Source organism: Folsomia candida, unplaced genomic scaffold, assembly GCF_002217175.1.
Source record: "Folsomia candida strain VU population unplaced genomic scaffold, ASM221717v1 Fcan01_Sc022, whole genome shotgun sequence".
Classification (NCBI taxonomy): Eukaryota; Metazoa; Arthropoda; class Collembola; order Entomobryomorpha; family Isotomidae; genus Folsomia; species Folsomia candida.
In genome coordinates, this window is record NW_019091214.1 from 1,828,424 (window position 1) to 1,846,692 (window position 18,269).

Below are 18,269 nucleotides of genomic sequence, written 5' to 3' on the forward strand. Positions count from 1 at the left end.
AATGGAATTCGATAAAAGTTGTGGGGGATAACAATTGTGACCTGTTTTTGACCGAATTCGTGACCAAGTCTGCAAAAAATATGGAGATATTTTTATATCGAAAAAAATCTTAGAAAATTTTGACTAACTCGTTGTCGTTTTATTACTAAAGTTATAATTTTAGCAAATTTTTGTCCAGACAGTTCCAGCAAGGGCGAGAAATCTAGATAATTTTACTCATATCTTTTTATCGTAGATTACAATTTGAAAGGAGAATTACACACACAAAATCATGATAATCACTAATCCGAGATTCACAAAAAGAGAACACAGCAAAATTGCAAGTTTGTGTAAAAACTTAACAAAACCATAATTATCATCATCAGTCGTATCGTCCCTCAGATCTACCAAAAACATTAAATAAGGTTTCACATATTTTTTAACTAAATAATTCAGTCACAATACAATTAAGTAATTATTTTAACACTCGGGAATAAATTAGATGTGTAAATGTAAACCTGTGTACGTTATCAAGATTTGTAATAACAATTAGAATAATCAAGTTTGCACAAGACGAGGTAACTTTTACGAAATGTGGTATTTTAAATTAAATTGTGTATCTTTTGTGTAATTAAGTAACGAGTAATTTAAGTAATTAAGTAACAAATTAGATCATAATTAATGTTGAAATTTGCTGCAGAATCTTGTTGTGTACTTGTTTGAATTCAAGCTCGCTCTCCTGACTTTTTTGGACACCAATTACAATTTCCTTGCGCTTTTGGTCTAGGGTATCGCGCATTACTTGAACATCTTGGCTGAGAAGATGATCGCTAAGAGGGAGGCGATCGCGCCCCAGACGATGAATTCCGGCCGTCCGACTTCCGTCAAGGTGCGGATGCTGTCCAACATTTCCGTGATGAATTGCGACTCTTTCGGTGTCTGTACGTCTTTGTCCAAGTAGCCGAGATTCTTGATGAAATCGACGAGTGGGGCGTGGTCCTTGGAGAAGATGGGCATGTATTCCTTGTCTCTCTTCCTTGTCCACCAGTCACCTCCTGGCCCGCTAAGATGATAAGACCATTATAAGTAGATATCATTGACCATAAGTAGTTACATTAAATATTTTTTAATACCTAGATGGTTTTGTGAATGTATAATGGTACGCCGATGCCCGAATATATTTCGGCACGGTTTTCGGAGCTTTAGACACGTCGAGGAGTTTTATGACGCTCTTTTCTCCTAGGAATTGGACAATTAAAAATAATGTAAATTATGTAATTGTAACTATGTTGTACCCATTGCGATTAAGTTTAGACACCAAATTTTAGATGAAATGATTACCTTGGAGGAGTCGATAGGTCAACGAGACCAACCACGGATTATCGTGATACGTCGACAGGGAAGCGAACCACATTTGCCAATCCAATCTTGGTTGGTGGGGCGCTGTTCACAGGGACAGAAATTAATTAGTCAAGTTACTTAATAAACTAATAATGTATAATTTACACTTTATGAATTAATAATTATCATCCTCACCAACAAAGAGTGGCGCAGCGGAGACATTTCCCGGCTTGTAGAGAAACTCGTACTCCTTCCACGGTCCGTTGAGGTCGTCCGCGTATTCCAAAACTACCTCTGGTCGTCCACTCGTCACGCCGGTCATCTTGCGGAAGAGGCCGTATGAGTTGGCCACGTGGTATTTGGCAAGGGACGCGTGCAAGTCGCGCATCACGGGGTACAGCGACCTATTCGTTTCTGTGTGAAGCGATGTGAATGGTACCTGAGCAAAAAAGAAGTTCAGAAAACCTATAAAATCTATTTTGCACAGGGTCCAACTATATTATTTTTTGCACTGACCAGCGTGATGCTGAAGAGCCCAAAGCACAATGCTCCGTAGAAGAGGGAGGAGACGAATGACGTCAACTTATTCCAGGCTCCCTGCTTGTCAAACAGAGAAATGATGAGGGTTTGAGACACGGTCGAGCCCAAGGTCAAGAGTCCCATCATCGCGGCGTAGGGTACCGTAATCGAAACGAACCAATCAAACTCGATCCGGCTGAAGGCTGATGAAGATCATGAAATAAATAAATTGGATAAGTATTAAACTTAATTTGTACTGTACAACGGTGCGTGGATAACTCACTTATCTTTGATGATATCGTATTATCCGGGTTCAGTCCGAGACCGAAAAACTTGCCAGTGTAGAACAACGAGAATCCGATGAATGTATAGGAGAAGGTTTTAGAGAAGATTCGAGATGCCGAGAATCCAGAAGAGTTGGAGGATTTGTAGCCTAAAAGGATTTCATAAATTTTTAGAAATTATGTAAATAGAAAGGAAATTAAAATTTCGATTATTACCGAAAAAGTCTGCATCCAAAAGGGAGAAGCAGAGCACGATGGTCAGAACGTTGAAGTAGGTGTAGTTTCCGGTCAAGATGATAGAAAGTTGGAAAATGATCTGCAAAAACAGAATTTCGAGCTAAATTTTAATCGATTTTTTGGTTAAATTTTGACTCACCTGAGTCCAGAAGGCGAACCGTTTGACGCTCTTGAATGGGGCGAAGAAGGCGAAAGGAACGGCGATCTCGACGTAATATGTTCCTACGACCAGGAGGTGGAGAACCCAGCTGGGGAGGTGGTGAGTAAAGTAGGCCAGCGGAGTGGGGAGACATTGGCTTTCAAAGTGGTAGTTCAGCGCTAAGAAAAATATGTATGTATTATTAGTACATCATACATGGACAATATTTTGTGGTTATCTGTCGTCTTACCCGTGAGACCCCACCATGTCGGGCAGCCACTTTGGAGTTTGACCACTCCGGATGCAAACATGAGGCGGAAGAGGAGCCATTTTACCATCCACATTGTCGTCAGGTCGCGCGGCTTGTTCCCCATTCCACCGCTGGTTGGGAGCCACGGAGCAGCCAAGATTCCAAGAATTCCAGCCTCCAAGAGCAAAGTATCCCTAATTAATAATTAGAATAATGATTAAATTAGACCCTAATTTGATAAAAGTTTAGTAATTACGAGCAAAATCAGAAAAACGATAAAGTAAAAATACGTGAAATTTTTGCTTTTTATCAAAATCACCCATCAAAATCGTCTCCACTTACCATTGGAACCAGAGGAAAACTCCGCCCACTTGGTAGATGGAAAAGTAGCAGCCCCACATGATGATCATCGTTGGAATCGTGCAAACATGGGCGCACATCGTTCTAAAAAATAAACATGTTTTAGTTGCAACATAATCTAACAATTCTTAGATTTCAATGTCTGTCTACTTACGCCACACAAGCGATAATAGTTCCAATCAGGGCGACGAGATCAAGAGCATGTTGGGTATCAATGCCAAAAAAGTTGGGAACGAGACAGAGCAGAGTGAATTTGTCCTTGATGCATTGTTGCGGATTTCGAGAGGTCAACTTTAGTTCGGCCTTGATGGGAGTGATCCCATTGGTGCCGTACAAACCTGAAATTAAGACAACCATATTATTACTATATTATCCAGTTTTATGGATAAGGTAAGCAACCCACCATCAGCCTGGAGATAGACGGAGATGAACGCGATAAAGTAGACAGCGCTAAGGCCTTGGAGAAACAAATTTCGAACTTCCTTCATCCTGTAGCCGTACTCGTCGTCATTTACGGTCCGATCCGCGTCACCTCCTAAATATTAAAAAATATATCATCATTATAATTAATTAATTTTAAACCAATATTGATCTTAAAATTCACCCAATTTCGAATTTATTTATATAAAATTACCCTCTCCATCCTTCCGTGGTTGTTCTTTCCGCACGGATTTAACCGAGACCATTTTGACCTTTCCTTTATTGGAGAAGATCTCCTTATCCTTGGATTTGCCCATGTTAACAACAAGCTGTAAAGTTTTCAAGATACAGTTATAATATCAAATTAAATTGATAGAAAAAACGGAGGATTCTGATCACGTTAATCGGTCAGCAAACCCGACTGTCACTAAACTGGCTGAGTTAAATAAGGATGAGAATAATTAAAAATAAAACTCCTCCTCAAACAACAATGTTGTTACAATCAGAGACAGATTTAATTTGAGATGGTTGGGAAGAAATATGGAAGAAACTAGCTACAAATTAGCATCCGAAGGAAATGATGTGGAAGCTAATCGGGTAAAAAAGGGCTTATCAGTGAACCTTAACTCACCTTTGTAGATAACCAAATTGGAGAGAAGATGACAGAATTATTTGACTTGACCAGCCGGGATGTGATTTTACAACGGACAACTCTGCCACCACCATGCAGCACAACTGAAATGCACGGGTGGACAGGGCCGTAAACGAAACTTGCAATGCAATCTGAATTACATGCAAAAGATACGGGAAATCCATGGGAAATCTTAGCTTCTTGAAAGATAAGGGCTTATCTGCACAGCCCATCACGAAGGTTAACAAGTCGTGGAAAACAATTACAACTGATTATTTATAAAAAATATAGTTATATTCTTAGTCGTCATTATTTTAAAATATAAAATTTGTAAATACATACATACAAAAAAATATCAGGATTCAAAATTTTAAGGAATCTCCATCATTGGTTGTAATCCTCCTACTCCACCCTCTTTCTCGGCCCACTCTCCCTCCAAGTCGAAGAAATACACGCCACCCCCCATCCCCGCGGCAACACTGGATCTCTGCGGATGGCTCGAGATACTCGTCACAGGCTGCACGGTGGATTCATTGGGACGACAAATGCCATGAATTTTCTCACTAATTAAATCCCATACGAAAACCTTCCCCCTCGGCGAGGCAGCCAGGACGTAGCGGTCACTAAAGTCAAACGCGACCTGGAATAAAATAAAATTGTAAAACAAGTTGTAACTTTTGTTAACAAATTTACGCCCACCTCAATCTTGTAATCCTTATAATTGACATCGGTATGACCCTTGTAGCACGCCAACAACTCTCCGCTATCCTTATCGATAAGTTTTACCGTCCCGTCCGCCACAGAGATGAGATGTGAAGCCATGTCGCGACTAATAGCGACAGACGTGACGGCTTCGTTCATACAATTCGTTGACATCTTGCCTTGGCGAATATCGTACAAATGCGTGTAGCCATCCGCCGAGCCGACGAGAATAGCGTCGTTCGTGACGACGAGAGATGTTATCGTGTCCGTCGCATCGTCCAAGGATTGTATCTCTTTTTGTGTCGAACGGCCGGCACGGACATCCCAAAGTTTGACAGAGTTATCTTGCGACCTGAGGATTAATGATTAGATAGGATGATAGGATTAAAATGGCATATTGTTATTGATAACTCTGATTGGCGACAAATCGGCGAATCTTTTCTTTACCCAGATACTATAACGGTAGAATTTTCATTAAACGCGATCGCAGTGACGGAACTGTTGTGACCTCTCCAACGTCGCACTAACTTTGAGCCGGCGACATCCCACAAAAAAACGTTCTTGTCCATCCCTCCGGAAGCCAGTTGGGAGTTGTCACAGGAGCCGGAAACGTCCAACACGTCGCCGGAATGCCCTTGATAAGTCGAGAGGAGATTGTGTTTCGTACATGACCAGAGTTTAATGGTTCGGTCGGCCCCGCAGGTGAGGATGAAGTCGCCGTCGACTATAAAATAGGGATGAAATCAGGTCAATTTAGATTTAGTGTGATGTGTGCAAGATTTAAAATTTCAAAAAATTTGAAAATTTTATCAACTCACCATTATATCGCACCGCACGGAGTGCACCTTGTTTACAATTTGGAATTAGGGCTAAAGGACTGCATTCGTACGTGTTCTTTACCAACGATATCGACATCACTTATTCACAACTTTTTCTGGACGTCATAAATAATAATATTTTGTTTGTTGACGTTTTTATCCTTTCGTCAGCCGGTGTTTGTATCTCGCTGCACAATGGTTTCAAATGGGATTTTCATTCTCAAAAATAAAATTTTGAGTACTTCCAGCTTTTTTTGCATATTTCGATCAGGTGAGGCACAAGGACTATTGGAAAAATAGTTTTATATTGCCACACCCCCAGGGGGAGGAGTTTTTCCCCCAGCCCCCCCTGCACGAGTTAGGTGAAAACTGATAACGGCGTTGTATTCTGCATCATTTTTTATGACAAAAGTGAAGATAAACTTTTTTCGAAATTCCGCATAGTTTCGGAGATATCGGGGTGCAAAGTTTCCCCGCATATGACCTTTAGGGCCATTTTTGACCTTGTTGCGACGCACTTGGAAGTTAGCTGAGTATGACATCTGATGCTACTCATCATAGACTACAAGGATCAAAAAGAAAATCGCTGCGAGCTATTCAGGTTTCGAAAATATAGGCTGGGGAAAATTGAGACAATGTTGTGCGAAATCTAGCACAAAAAATAGCCGAATTCTCCAAAACTTCTAAAATACTCATCAATTTTGATAGAATACATTCTATAAGGTCAAGATATAATTTTTTAAATTATTCGGGACAGCTTTTGACGTAAAAACCCGGAAAAACCCGAATTTCGGATTTTTCGGATTAGCCATTTTTTCCGGGTTTTTACGTCAAAAGCTGTCCCGAATAATTTAAAAAATTATATCTTGACGTTATAGAATGTATTCTATCAAAATTGATGAGTATTTTAGAAGTTTTGGAGAATTCGGCTATTTTTTGTGCTAGATTTCGCACAACATTGTCTCAATTTTCCCCAGCCTATATTTTCGAAACCTGAATAGCTCGCAGCGATTTTCTTTTTGATCCTTGTAGTCTATGATGAGTAGCATCAGATGTCATACTCAGCTAACTTCCAAGTGCGTCGCAACAAGGTCAAAAATGGCCCTAAAGGTCATATGCGGGGAAACTTTGCACCCCGATATCTCCGAAGCTATGCGGAATTTCGAAAAAAGTTTATCTTCACTTTTGTCATAAAAAATGATGCAGAATACAACGCCGTTATCAGTTTTCACCTAACTCGTGCAGGGGGGGCTGGGGGAAAAACTCCTCCCCCTGGGGGTGTGGCAATATAAAACTATTTTTCCAATAGTCCTTGTGCCTCACCTGATCGAAATATGCAAAAAAAGCTGGAAGTACTCAAAATTTTATTTTTGAGAATGAAAATCCCATTTGAAACCATTGTGCGCTGGCGGCTGACTAAAATGATGGTATGGTAATTGGTAATGGCGGTGTTCAATTGCAAACTGCAACTTTGTTGCAGTTTAGTGTGCAAAATTGTAATCATTTCGTGAAATTCTGTACTAAACGAGCATTATAATTTATAATCATCCGTTTGACTTGTTGGTCAAGTGAAACGTTTTTCTTGTTCTTTTAAATACAAGATCATACATGAAATTTAGAATTGAATTAATCCCATAAATTTACCTATCTGCAAACGCCGGAAGATGTGCATCCGATCTGAAACGATTCGTCCTTTCTTAAATGCAAAATGCGATGATCCAAAATTTCATAGTTTTCTAACTATTTAAATTATGATAAATTTCTCATCTGTCTTCCATAATTATTTTCATTCTTTTCTCATCTTTTCTCTGAACAAAGTAGTCGATATTACAGAGAATCGACCGTTAAAGTCAAACCGAAGCGCTTCCTTCGGGATGAGAATTTCAGGTTCCACATAGTTGGCGCATAGATGCTGGAAGAATTTGGTCAAGTCAGTTTCAGCAAGTCTCACGATTATACAAACGTTAATGAGCTGTCCCTAATAATTAGTGATAGCTAATTAGTATTCCCGATACATGATTAGCCAATGAAATTGAGCGTGTGAGACTCTGATCATTGGTTTTCTAGCTTTCAATTCCAGTGATTACAGATATTCCGTATGATGCAAATATTTTGCTTCATGCATGCAAATAAATTTGCATTTAAATGCAAATTTAAATGCAAATTTTTCTTCAATAAATATTGAAGAAAACGATGACATCCTATTCTTACTGACTAAAATTAATGATGAAGTTTGCACTTTTTGCATGCACTGCAGATGTAGAAAATGGCTATTATTTCATGAAATTTTGCAATTACAGTGTTACTTTGTAAAACTTTTTTATCTTTATTCATAAAAAAAATACATGGAATTTGAAATTAAATAAATCTCTCATACATATTTCTACCTTCGTATGAAAATGAAAACTTGATCAACGATCCATGCACTTTATATGTATCTCTGAAAAATAAATACGGAAAACAATTTCCAATTAAGTAGTAAAATTATTTAGATTGATAATTAATATATAAATTAATCAATAGTCGTATAATTAATTAGTGAAATTTATACCCCTTGAAATATGTATGTACGTATGAAACTCTGATCATTGCTTATCGAAAATGATAACGTAACAAACAACAACCAAAATTTGTCGTAAAAATTGAGCTATTTTTTCTTCCTCTTTGTAACAGCAGTGTGTGCAATTTTCTTTATGATCCATCCGCATTCACCACATCTTTTTCAGAATTAGCATAGGAAACTGGTGGATGTATTGTGGTTGTTCTACTCCTCCTGGGGGAAGGGACGCCATTCCGGGACATTGTCCTCCATGTGAGGACAAGGACGACTTATAATGGACCACGGCATAGTGGGCATACGCGAGAAAAGCAGCGATTAAAATTGCGACCAAAGTTGCTAGTCCAAGACCGAAAAAGACCATGCCAAAGCCAATGCGTGGGAGGCAGATGCCGTAAATTGGAGGTGTCGACCTTCCCGAAGGTGATGACGACATGCGAGTTCCACGAAGGATGATGGTATTTGGGGGTCGAAAATCGGTCGAATTTTGAGAGGATGTCGGATTCAGAGCGAAATTGAGGTCGGCCTGGGAGACGACTTTGAAAGCGCCAGAAACTCCTATAACGTCGCGAGGCGTGGAGACAGATCGTCGCAAACGGAGGTGGCGTGGTCCTTTGGGGAAATTGGTGGCGGGTGTGGGTGGTGGTGGAGTCTGGTCATCTGTAGAAAAAAATACTTATATGAAACTTGAGTCATGGACGAGATGGAAATGGTCCATCTTCTCACCTTTGAGTGGTTGTGCTTCCATGAGCATTTCTCTTTCGCCACCGTCCTGATTTTCAGACACTTTTTCGCCAACTTTCTCCTCCGCTGTTTGTGCCGCGGGGTCGAGGGGACGAAGTGGGTCTTGCTCTTTGGAATTTAAGGGTTCTCCACTCCTCTCACTCAGCCTGACTTCCGGTTCATCGTCATCCTTCTTGGGTTCCGGTTTGAGGAGCATGTTCTCCAAAAGCGTGTTCTGTTCGTGGCGCGTCTGCTGTTCGTCAACGTTGTGATTGCGAAGTTCACCCTGCATCGGAGGAGGAATTGGAATTGTGTGCTTTATCGTCCCCGTAAAGCGTGGGTTGGGTGGAGGAGGTCCTGAAAAGATAAGTTTGATGCCAAAATTGTGAGTTTATTTGCACAAAAACTTTCCTAATCAGTACCTGGTGGGAATCTGTGATGATGCAAATTATCCGGTCCCCTCGGTCTCATCAACCCCATGGGAAACTTGGCCTGGAACGGATTCCTCATAATTTCCGGTCTGGGTGCTCTCTGCGGTCTGCCCCCGAATTGTGGGAGTGGCGGTGGAGGTCTCATTTGGGGAGGAACATTCGCCCCAAACATTTCACCCGAGTGGAGGATTTGCTGTTGCGTCGGAAAACGGTGGTGTTGATGTTGGACTTCCGGTTTCCTTTCGCCTGAAGATTCGTTCGAATCGGAGTCAGGTTTTTGTGATGGTGGTGGCGGTGGAGGAGCCACGACCTTACTCACGGTGTCGATCGACCCAGCCGCAACGGGTTCGGAGGCAGACGCCGCCGCGATCTGATTTGCATTTGCGCTAGTGCAATGATCAGGACACCCGTGGCGACAGATTTCAACGGTGCAGCGGAGGTGGACGTTAAGCATATCGGGAAACTTGAAGGCAGAGATGAACGCGTAGGTCAGAACTGTGGCTCGCCCATCGTCAAGTTTGACTTTGGAGAATTTTCCGAGAAGTTTTGGCCGCATGATGCATCCCTCAGGGTCGGAGAGGGGCAAAGTTCGACCCGCACCGGACCCGTCGGAGGCTTCACAGTCTTTCACACGCATGTCGAATTCGCCTATAAAATAAATAACCGATTAAACCGATATAGAAAAAAGTTTCCACCTGACTAAAAAATCGTGATATTTTTTCCAATAATTTTGTCCCTCTCACCTGACGGGTCCTTGACTGCGATGACCATTGTGAGTGGTGACCCGAGTGGGGCGATTCCATTTAAGGGAGCCGCCCAAGGTCCCTTTCCTTCCTGGATTTCCATCCAGCAGTCGACATTGTCGCCGTGAAAGTTGAGTTCGACAATGTCCAGGTCGGAAATGACCATGGGGCTCGTTTTGGTCGCTGTCTTCTCGTAATCATTGAACCATTCGCATCGTAGCCGTTTCGCCTCGTCCCATGCTTCGATAAGTTCCTCATCGTATTGAACTACGATAGTGTTCTCGTAAAATTTTCCATGATTGTCCGGCTTTGTGCCACACTTGTCGTAGTAAATGTTGAATACGAACTGAGATTTTCCAGTCCTGAGGAAGAACATTTCGTTATTTTCATGAATTTGGTGCAATTGCATTTTTTATAAATAAATGTCAAATATGTAGAATCAGAATTAAGATTAAGGAATAATGGTGAATTATAAAACATGGGATTGTGAAAAGTAAATTGTTCAGTTAAAAAAATTCAACAATCAAAATCAAAATTTAATTTTTATATCGTAAAAAGAGCCACAATTTATTTACGACGTTACACCTATCCATTTATTTGCACTCGGATAATTTCACGAGTACATTTTGGATTTTGGAAATGTCAACAAAAAATCGATAGTGTTAAACGTCATTTCATTATTTTTATTTCATAATTTGAGGTTTTTGAATGAAAGATGACTTCTCCATATAGTGTCTATACTAAAGTTGAGCAGAATATGTCATGTGCGGGTGGAGCCTAATAGTGAAAAACCATTCATTTCTCCTCTCTCCAACCAACTCTCTTGTCCTGAGGCCTACGGTTTTTCACCATTAGGCTCCATCCGCACAGTACATATCCTGCTCAACTTTAGTATAGTCACTAGTATTTTTTACTTATTATCACTTGGTTTTATCAAGCAATATGCAAATTATTACATGGATTATGCCTACCTTGGGGGGACGTAGATGCAGTCGCCCTGACCATACATTCCTTTAGAGGTGACCAGACCGTGGAATGGTTTGTCAAAGGAGAGATGAACCTCCATATGCGAATTGCCACACATGACCTCCAAATGCGCAATTTTTGGCATGACGCCCGGCCGCTCCCAGTTGTTGCCCCCTTGTTGCGATGCCGAGGTCACCTCTCCAGCCCGCACGATGACCTTAAAATCATAATCATCATCAAATCAATCGTCTCATACATATTTAAATACATATCATCCGGCGAAAGGAAAAGGTCAAGTCGGCAGGCACTCTGCAGTTCGGCACTGCTCATAAAAAAATGGCCGTTAGTGCTCAGCAGCTCTCCTACCCGACCGGCCGACCAATCGTTGTCGACATTTCCCCCAATTTTTATTCCCCAGCAAAAGTGGGTCTGCCTTTATTCACCACCCCATTCATCCTGTCACCATTCTCTCTCCAGAGCGTGAAACATAATTAGGAAACAGGTTTATCATCATCAAATTTGTAGATTATCTCAAAGTTATTTTTTCACTTATCTCCAACTGAACTTTTACTTTATTTATTACATTGATCCTGGTAGTATTCAATGAATACTATTCATATGCCATATTATGTACAAGTAAAATTTGCATTTGTACAAGTAGAAGTCTCACCGAGTTATGTAAAACGACTGCTAAGACAATCCATCTCATGGTCCTAGTTCCCCCAATTTTCCACCAATTATTCCTATCTTTGAGGTGAAAACAACTTGTCTTAATTTTTCTATTGGTGTGGTCATCAGTCTCGTGTTGGTGGGAGGAATAGTCTTCTTCTTGTTGTGGGGGATTTGTTGATCCCTCCGTATGGCAATAATCTGATCCGGTGAAGCGATTCGTCGTGGGGTCGGGGAGAAGATGCGTGGCGTCAGTTTCTGCTGGGGAGGTTAGTACAGAACTTTCACGCGGGGTCATCTCTGCCCGTGGAGATTTTTGCTTTCTCCGGTGAAGTGAAAGTGGCATATTTTTTATAGATTTTCTCTCTCTCACTTCGTCCTTCTTGTCCACATTTGTCTCAATTTTTTTTTATCTGGAAATTTATTCAAAAAATGTGTGAATTATTATTCTTTACTTGGGCATGTAGGAAATTTTAATTTATTTCATGTGTACGATGTAGCAGTGGAAATGGAAAACCGGATCTATTCAGTGACTCAAACTATATACAGCACAATTCAGCGATAACATTACAGCTTGTCCATGGGTAAGCTGAGATATAAAAAGTTAACCACTCCAATTTTTTTCTAATAGTGCAAAAGTTCTATCTTTATTCATCAAATCTGAAATTCTGCATCAAGTCGCATTTGTGTGACTTTGCATCTCTTTTGGCCAGATTTTGCTGGATGAACGGTCTTACATCCACCATACCGTGCAGAATATTGCGAATCGTCTACTCCGAGAACTTCTCCGGCGAAAATTTCAAGGTAATAACCTTGAACTTTTCATTCACCCGTATTATTTACTCGTAAGAGAAGAAATTATTACATTTACATATTTGCATCGTAATCTTCTTCTCATTACCTTCATCTTCATGCATTGTAGAACAGTCCCAATTTGCGAAATATATAGTTCCCGCGTTAACATGTGGCAGTTTTTACATCAAAAATTGTACTTGATTAAATTTTTTCGAAATGGTTATGAACCTGCAAAGTGCTATGTACTAATATAAGAACTTGAATTTTTGGGTGACATGGTCATCCTGTTTTCTCATTATTACTGTCCGTTACGGTCTACCGGGCAGAAAATGTTACGTGATTGCCTCGTTTTGCAGATAAATCGTCGTCATCCTGCCTCACTTTACATACATTTCATTTGAGAGTTCAAATATTTCTTCTTCTCGACCACATTTTTTCTTTGCACTCCATTCATTAAATGCAAATAAATGTGCCAATTATCTCGTCTGGTAGACCTCCTCGAGAGTCATCTTTCTCGGGTCATAAATTTATAATAAAGTGTCAATTATATAGTTCTCCTAAATTTAACAGACAACTTGTTTATTCTTTATTAAGAAAGAATTGAGTTGATTCTCCTTGCCAATTTTCCCTCCGGGGGACCCATTTTTTCGCAATACAATAACACTTTGTAGATATTATTATGCTTTCATAGTTTTATTTTTATTTTTATTTTCCTTGGGGTCTTTGTTAATAAATATGTATACGGACTGAATAGGATGGGACCGATGTAAAGAGTGTGATCAATTTATATAGGGGTCAAGACGTCCACGTGGTAATTTTATAATAGTGCAAGCAGATATGGTACATGGGTCAAAATCAAGGTTTTTTTACTTTTTAGACTTGTCCTTTAATCAAGCTTTTTTTAAAATTGCAAAAAAGTTTGTAAAAAATTTGCAAAAAATGTAGCTTATTTAATTTCTCAACTATGAGTAAATAACTCTGGGTTAAAATTCGATCCCATCCTTTACGTCGTGTCCCTTCCGAAATTATACAAGGATTTAAACCAACTCGGTCTACATATGCTATGCTATTGCTACGCTCTGATTGATGAACTCATAACCATGCATCTCGGTTAACTGAAACCACAGCAAATACCAACAATTGCAGCCAGCATGCCATTATTAAGTCGACAATGAGTCCATCAACAATAATATTCGGACACTACTGGTACAAACAAAGTAGGAGAGAGAGAAAAGAACGAGGTGGAAGAAGATGCAAGAGTGAAATAAATGGCTCAATCCAACGGAATCTCACAGTAACAAAGAATTAAATCCTATTCCTTGGGATTCAATTGAGCCTGTTTTTTTTACTCTTTTAATCAGAATGCATCCGAGCTTTAATTTTAATTCGATTTAATTTGTAGAGGAGAGCATGGCATTGTTTTTTTGTTAGTTTTTTATTTTTTCTGGGGTGGACTACTTTATCGGAGAATTTATTAAAATGATATATGTTAGCATGGCTCATTTCATTGGTGATCGTTTTCATTTTCGAAATTTCATAAAATTCTGATGTGGCATTATATTGAATTGAAGAAATATTCTTTGACCCTTATTTTTAGATTTTTCGTCTCAAAATTATGGGCCGAGTTGTGAATGTGATTTAATAATGTCAGAGAGACACCTCATATCCGGCTGTATTCAATTCAATCTTTGTAGCAAAAATAAGGTCCAAAAACTGCAGAAAATGGGCGACCAGACGTGTGAGAAAATAGCGAATGTCAATCATTTCCCCATTGTTCTTTGTTTGTCCATCTTCCTTCTCGCGTAAAAATGGCCGCAGGTAAACACGCCAGGAATTAAGAAGATCCCATCTCGGATTAGGGATTTTTTATTATGTGTGCTGTGCAGGTACGCAGGACGTGCAGTTTTGCATGTGTGTGTTCTTATTAGCGAAATAAATTAGCAATATTGAGGACGAATCCATCAACTCATCTTAAATAAATTTGCAAACGTAGCGTGAAACATGAATTTGGGCTAAATCTGAATCCCTCGAGAGGATTCTACGTCAGGGATTGTATTGTATTTTCTGTGTGTGTGTGTGGAGGATATTTTGTGCAAAAATGTATTTATGATGATGATGGAGGAAAAATAGGGCGAAGAGGAGATTAAGATTTCAAAATTTGGAATTGTATTTCGAAAAAATATTTATTGTGACAGGTTGTGAAGACCTTGAATTTATTTGATGGAAGACTTGACTTTATGATGGAATTAAGAATTGCGTAAGGACACTTCCGGTTTATTATTAGGGATAAAGTGAGACGTCCGGTGGGTCGGATTTTTTTGAGAGATGGATTACTACTTATTGAAATTGGATTGGATTCTGTGCGAAAAAACGTAAAAAATATACTTTTAGAAATTCCTAATTTGTGAAATAGACGACTGAAATTTACCATTTCAACGATTGTAACAACATCTGAATTAAGCTTTTACTATAATATAAGTTGTTATTTTTTTCATTTTTGGAGTAGAATCCTGACAAAACAATGATAATAATTTTTTCTTATTGAATATTTTGACATTCACTTTATCAAAATTTCACGCCACTTCCTGTCCGATTTTTTCACGTTGGACATCATAATTTGAAGGTGTGTAATTTCAACGTCAAATATTTGCGTAATACAAAATATTTTGTCCCGATGAATTGTCAAACTTATGCGACAAATTTAATATTTTTTCAAATGTCGTTGAAATTAAATTTCTCCAGATAAAATTTGAGCACTATAATTTTTCAAAATAAATAAACATTTGTCCTAATCTAAATATGCAATTTTTGCATATATTTGCAAAATATTTCTAAACTTTTGAATTTTACAGATATTTACAAGTTACAAAAATTTTCTTGAATTATTTCACCCCAAAAACATTAAAACAACTTATTTAGATATAAAACGAACTTGAAGCAATTTTTTACACAACACAAAAATCGGCTACCTTAATTCAGGGCGGAATAATTAGTCGAAATTAAGATCGCATCACTTTTTAAAATGTCGGGTGACAATACTTAATAAGTGTGGATAAAAGGAAATTTATGTGTGCAAAAAAATCGGTAAAATCATTTTAGAAAGGAGTAGATTTTTTAAACGTATCTCTCAACAGAAGAAGAGGCATCAATTACTTGACAATTTGCGAAATGAAAATGGTCACATTTTTTAATGAGATGTTCATGACAAACTCATCTCGAGGATGATCTTGAAGATTATTTATTAAGATGTGGTCCGACTTGACCACACTTTTCATACTTCCATTCCAACTTTTTCAGACATCAGGCATTAATCGTGTAATCCATATACGAAATTAGAGTCAAGATTAAGATCACGGAGTAATTAGTGAGTTATTAGAAAAGATGTGAATTTCTTTAGTACATGTAAATTCAAATTAATTATTATCAGTTAAAAAAAGTTGAATAAATGTGTCACCATATCTGATTCAATTTCAGTTTTATAACGTAAAATAACCCAGCAATTTCTTTACGATGCCACACCTGTCCATTTATTTGCATAATAAATAGTGTGCGAAAATTCGCAAGTAATTAAATAAATTCTACCCACACCCACCCACTGCTCATTTGTAGGTGCATACACCACTTATCCTTAGAATTATGTGCTGTCTCACTTTTTCCCAAATTTCATAACCTTTCCTACCCCCAAAAATAGCACTTTATGTTATTTATAGCTTGGTGGAGTGGAGTCAAGATCCTCATCTCTTCACCCACGATACGAGATAGATAAGTAATTAAAGACAAGACACATTCTTTTTTTATCTGCCTGTCACCTAATTGAGTGAGATGCAACAAATGACACGGTTCGGTGGATCCGCTCAACTCATCCCCATCAATTAAATTGCACACATACATTTTGTAACTACAGGTGTGTGCATCAAAACGACGACAATGTATTGATTGGATTTGCATACACATAAAAAACTGTCCATTCTTTCCGAAAAGATAACGAAATTAATGGGAATTTACATACACCTGTTCGTCGCATCAGGCAATCACAACTGGGTCAGTTAGCGTGGTATCGTGAAGTGGATCTTTTTTTCCAAACTCATCACCACGTCGAATTCGAATCTCTTAATTGTTTCAGTTCTTTCTTTCTTTATAAGTCCGTCCACGGAGACGAGGAAAAAAAATGGTGTGAGGTTTATAATTGTTAACGCTAATCTGTCTCCACATAAGATTCGGACGGAAATGAAGCGAATTATGCACTCGCTTTGTCATGAAGTGAATGAATAGAATGGAATGCCGTCGTGTCACGAATCGAATTTCGCGACATTGTCGAGCTTTTGGAGCGAGCAAGTAATTAATACGTTTAATTGTCAGTCTTAATTTGTGCAGGGTGAAAAAAATGGAGTGAAGTGAGTGGTCAATGCGAGTGATTGTCACTTTTTTTGTCGGTATGCATGCAATTTGAATTGAATAGATCAAGATTTGCATAAAAGGATGTAGGGCTCGTTTTGTAGGGCGCATAACTTACATACCTGATGATGAATTGTTGTGTGTAAAAGTGTCACCTAATCCGTAATCCGTTCCGTCCGTGTAGCAGAGAAATTAGTGGAGGATGGATCGATCAATCACTTATTTTAATGCACCCACGAAACCAAAACTAATGAACCAAAACTAAAAATAATATGTATTGTATTTTGTTTTCTCACTGACAAATTCCGATCGAATATCAAATATCACGTAGCGTAATCGATTTGGGTAGGTATGTAAAAACTTGAAAATCCTGTAACTTTAGTCACATTACAACTTTCTGAAGTGGAATTAGAATCCCGTTAGCTTGTTAAATTTCTGGAGAGGTGATTTGAATATTTTACACAGGTGGATGAAGAAGGAAGGGTTGTATTTAAGGGTACAGGCACTTTTAGTTATTTATGGTATCCTGCGTGCCTTAAATTGTACATATGTACGCCACGGGCTCGGTTGATATATGATTTTCCGTGGCTGGCTTAAAGTGGACTGAGCACAAGAAGGGTTTCATTATTTCTTTGCCGTGGTGTTATTATTTCTTTGGGGATGAGGAAGATGATCCCCTTTTCGAGAAGAGAGGAGAGCATCACTTTAAAATCTCGTCTTCCTTTTACATACCGTACGTTTTTGGTGAGGTGAGTGGTGGTTGAGAGAGATTCGAAAGACAACGGAACTTTGTGCATCATCTAAGCAGGCTTCTTAATAAAGATAACTAAACGTGTAATGTGTACGTAGGTATGTACTGGCTGGCTTTTTGGTGGTATGGTGTCGGATGGGCGATGAGACTGAATTTGAGGAGATTTTGGTTAGAAAATGATGTACTTATTTGGCTATAAACAATGATGCCAGCGTCCCCGTCAACCGTATAGGACTGCGGGATCAGACCGGATGGATGTGATCGGTTTTACTTAAGGGGGAAGCGGGGAGATGTCTAGTAAGGTAAATTTGAGGATGGATTTTACATGCTTTATGCACAGGCCTAGCGATGAGGTAAATTTGAGGTAAAATAGACGACTATCTTCATAATCATGACAGAATTATGTAGGGATAAAATTCACCCTCGGAAACTTTGGTGTCACTGTTTTTTACCGGAAGGAAATGTCTCAAATTTTCGTGATTTTTGTGCCCGAAATTGGTTTAAAATTTCATTATTTCATGATTTTTTTATGTACAAATTTCTTATCACAATCAGTCTT

General features: G+C 38.9%; 3 protein-coding genes across 4 annotated transcripts; all 3 read right to left on the reverse strand.

Annotated features, from left to right (window-relative positions):
• Positions 1-107: 107 nt before the first annotated feature.
• Positions 108-4,382, reverse strand: LOC110858752 (lipase maturation factor 2). Of its 2 annotated transcripts, XM_022107615.2 has the most exons (14): positions 4,161-4,382; positions 3,744-3,858; positions 3,513-3,644; positions 3,264-3,447; positions 3,092-3,193; positions 2,750-2,943; positions 2,500-2,678; positions 2,340-2,439; positions 2,123-2,272; positions 1,837-2,042; positions 1,516-1,759; positions 1,321-1,422; positions 1,113-1,218; positions 108-1,042 (listed from the first exon to the last, which is right to left on the reverse strand). In XM_022107615.2, exons 2-14 carry the CDS (start codon positions 3,844-3,846, stop codon positions 778-780), a joined length of 2,067 nt encoding a protein of 688 aa, XP_021963307.1. In that variant the 5' UTR covers positions 3,847-3,858; positions 4,161-4,382; the 3' UTR covers positions 108-777. The 2 variants fall into 2 exon arrangements, with proteins under 2 accessions (XP_021963307.1, XP_035714803.1); XM_035858910.1 differs by lacking the exon at positions 4,161-4,382 and having other exon boundaries at positions 3,744-4,059.
• A 62-nt stretch (positions 4,383-4,444) lies between these two features.
• Positions 4,445-6,170, reverse strand: LOC110858767 (WD repeat domain-containing protein 83). The gene is made up of 4 exons (XM_022107637.2): positions 5,681-6,170; positions 5,310-5,586; positions 4,860-5,214; positions 4,445-4,800 (listed from the first exon to the last, which is right to left on the reverse strand). Exons 1-4 carry the CDS (start codon positions 5,775-5,777, stop codon positions 4,531-4,533), a joined length of 999 nt encoding a protein of 332 aa, XP_021963329.1. The 5' UTR covers positions 5,778-6,170; the 3' UTR covers positions 4,445-4,530.
• A 1,812-nt stretch (positions 6,171-7,982) lies between these two features.
• Positions 7,983-17,581, reverse strand: LOC110858794. The gene is made up of 7 exons (XM_022107681.2): positions 17,082-17,581; positions 11,771-12,182; positions 11,106-11,317; positions 10,135-10,496; positions 9,383-10,039; positions 8,964-9,317; positions 7,983-8,897 (listed from the first exon to the last, which is right to left on the reverse strand). Exons 2-7 carry the CDS (start codon positions 12,113-12,115, stop codon positions 8,389-8,391), a joined length of 2,439 nt encoding a protein of 812 aa, XP_021963373.1. The 5' UTR covers positions 12,116-12,182; positions 17,082-17,581; the 3' UTR covers positions 7,983-8,388.
• Positions 17,582-18,269: the final 688 nt, after the last annotated feature.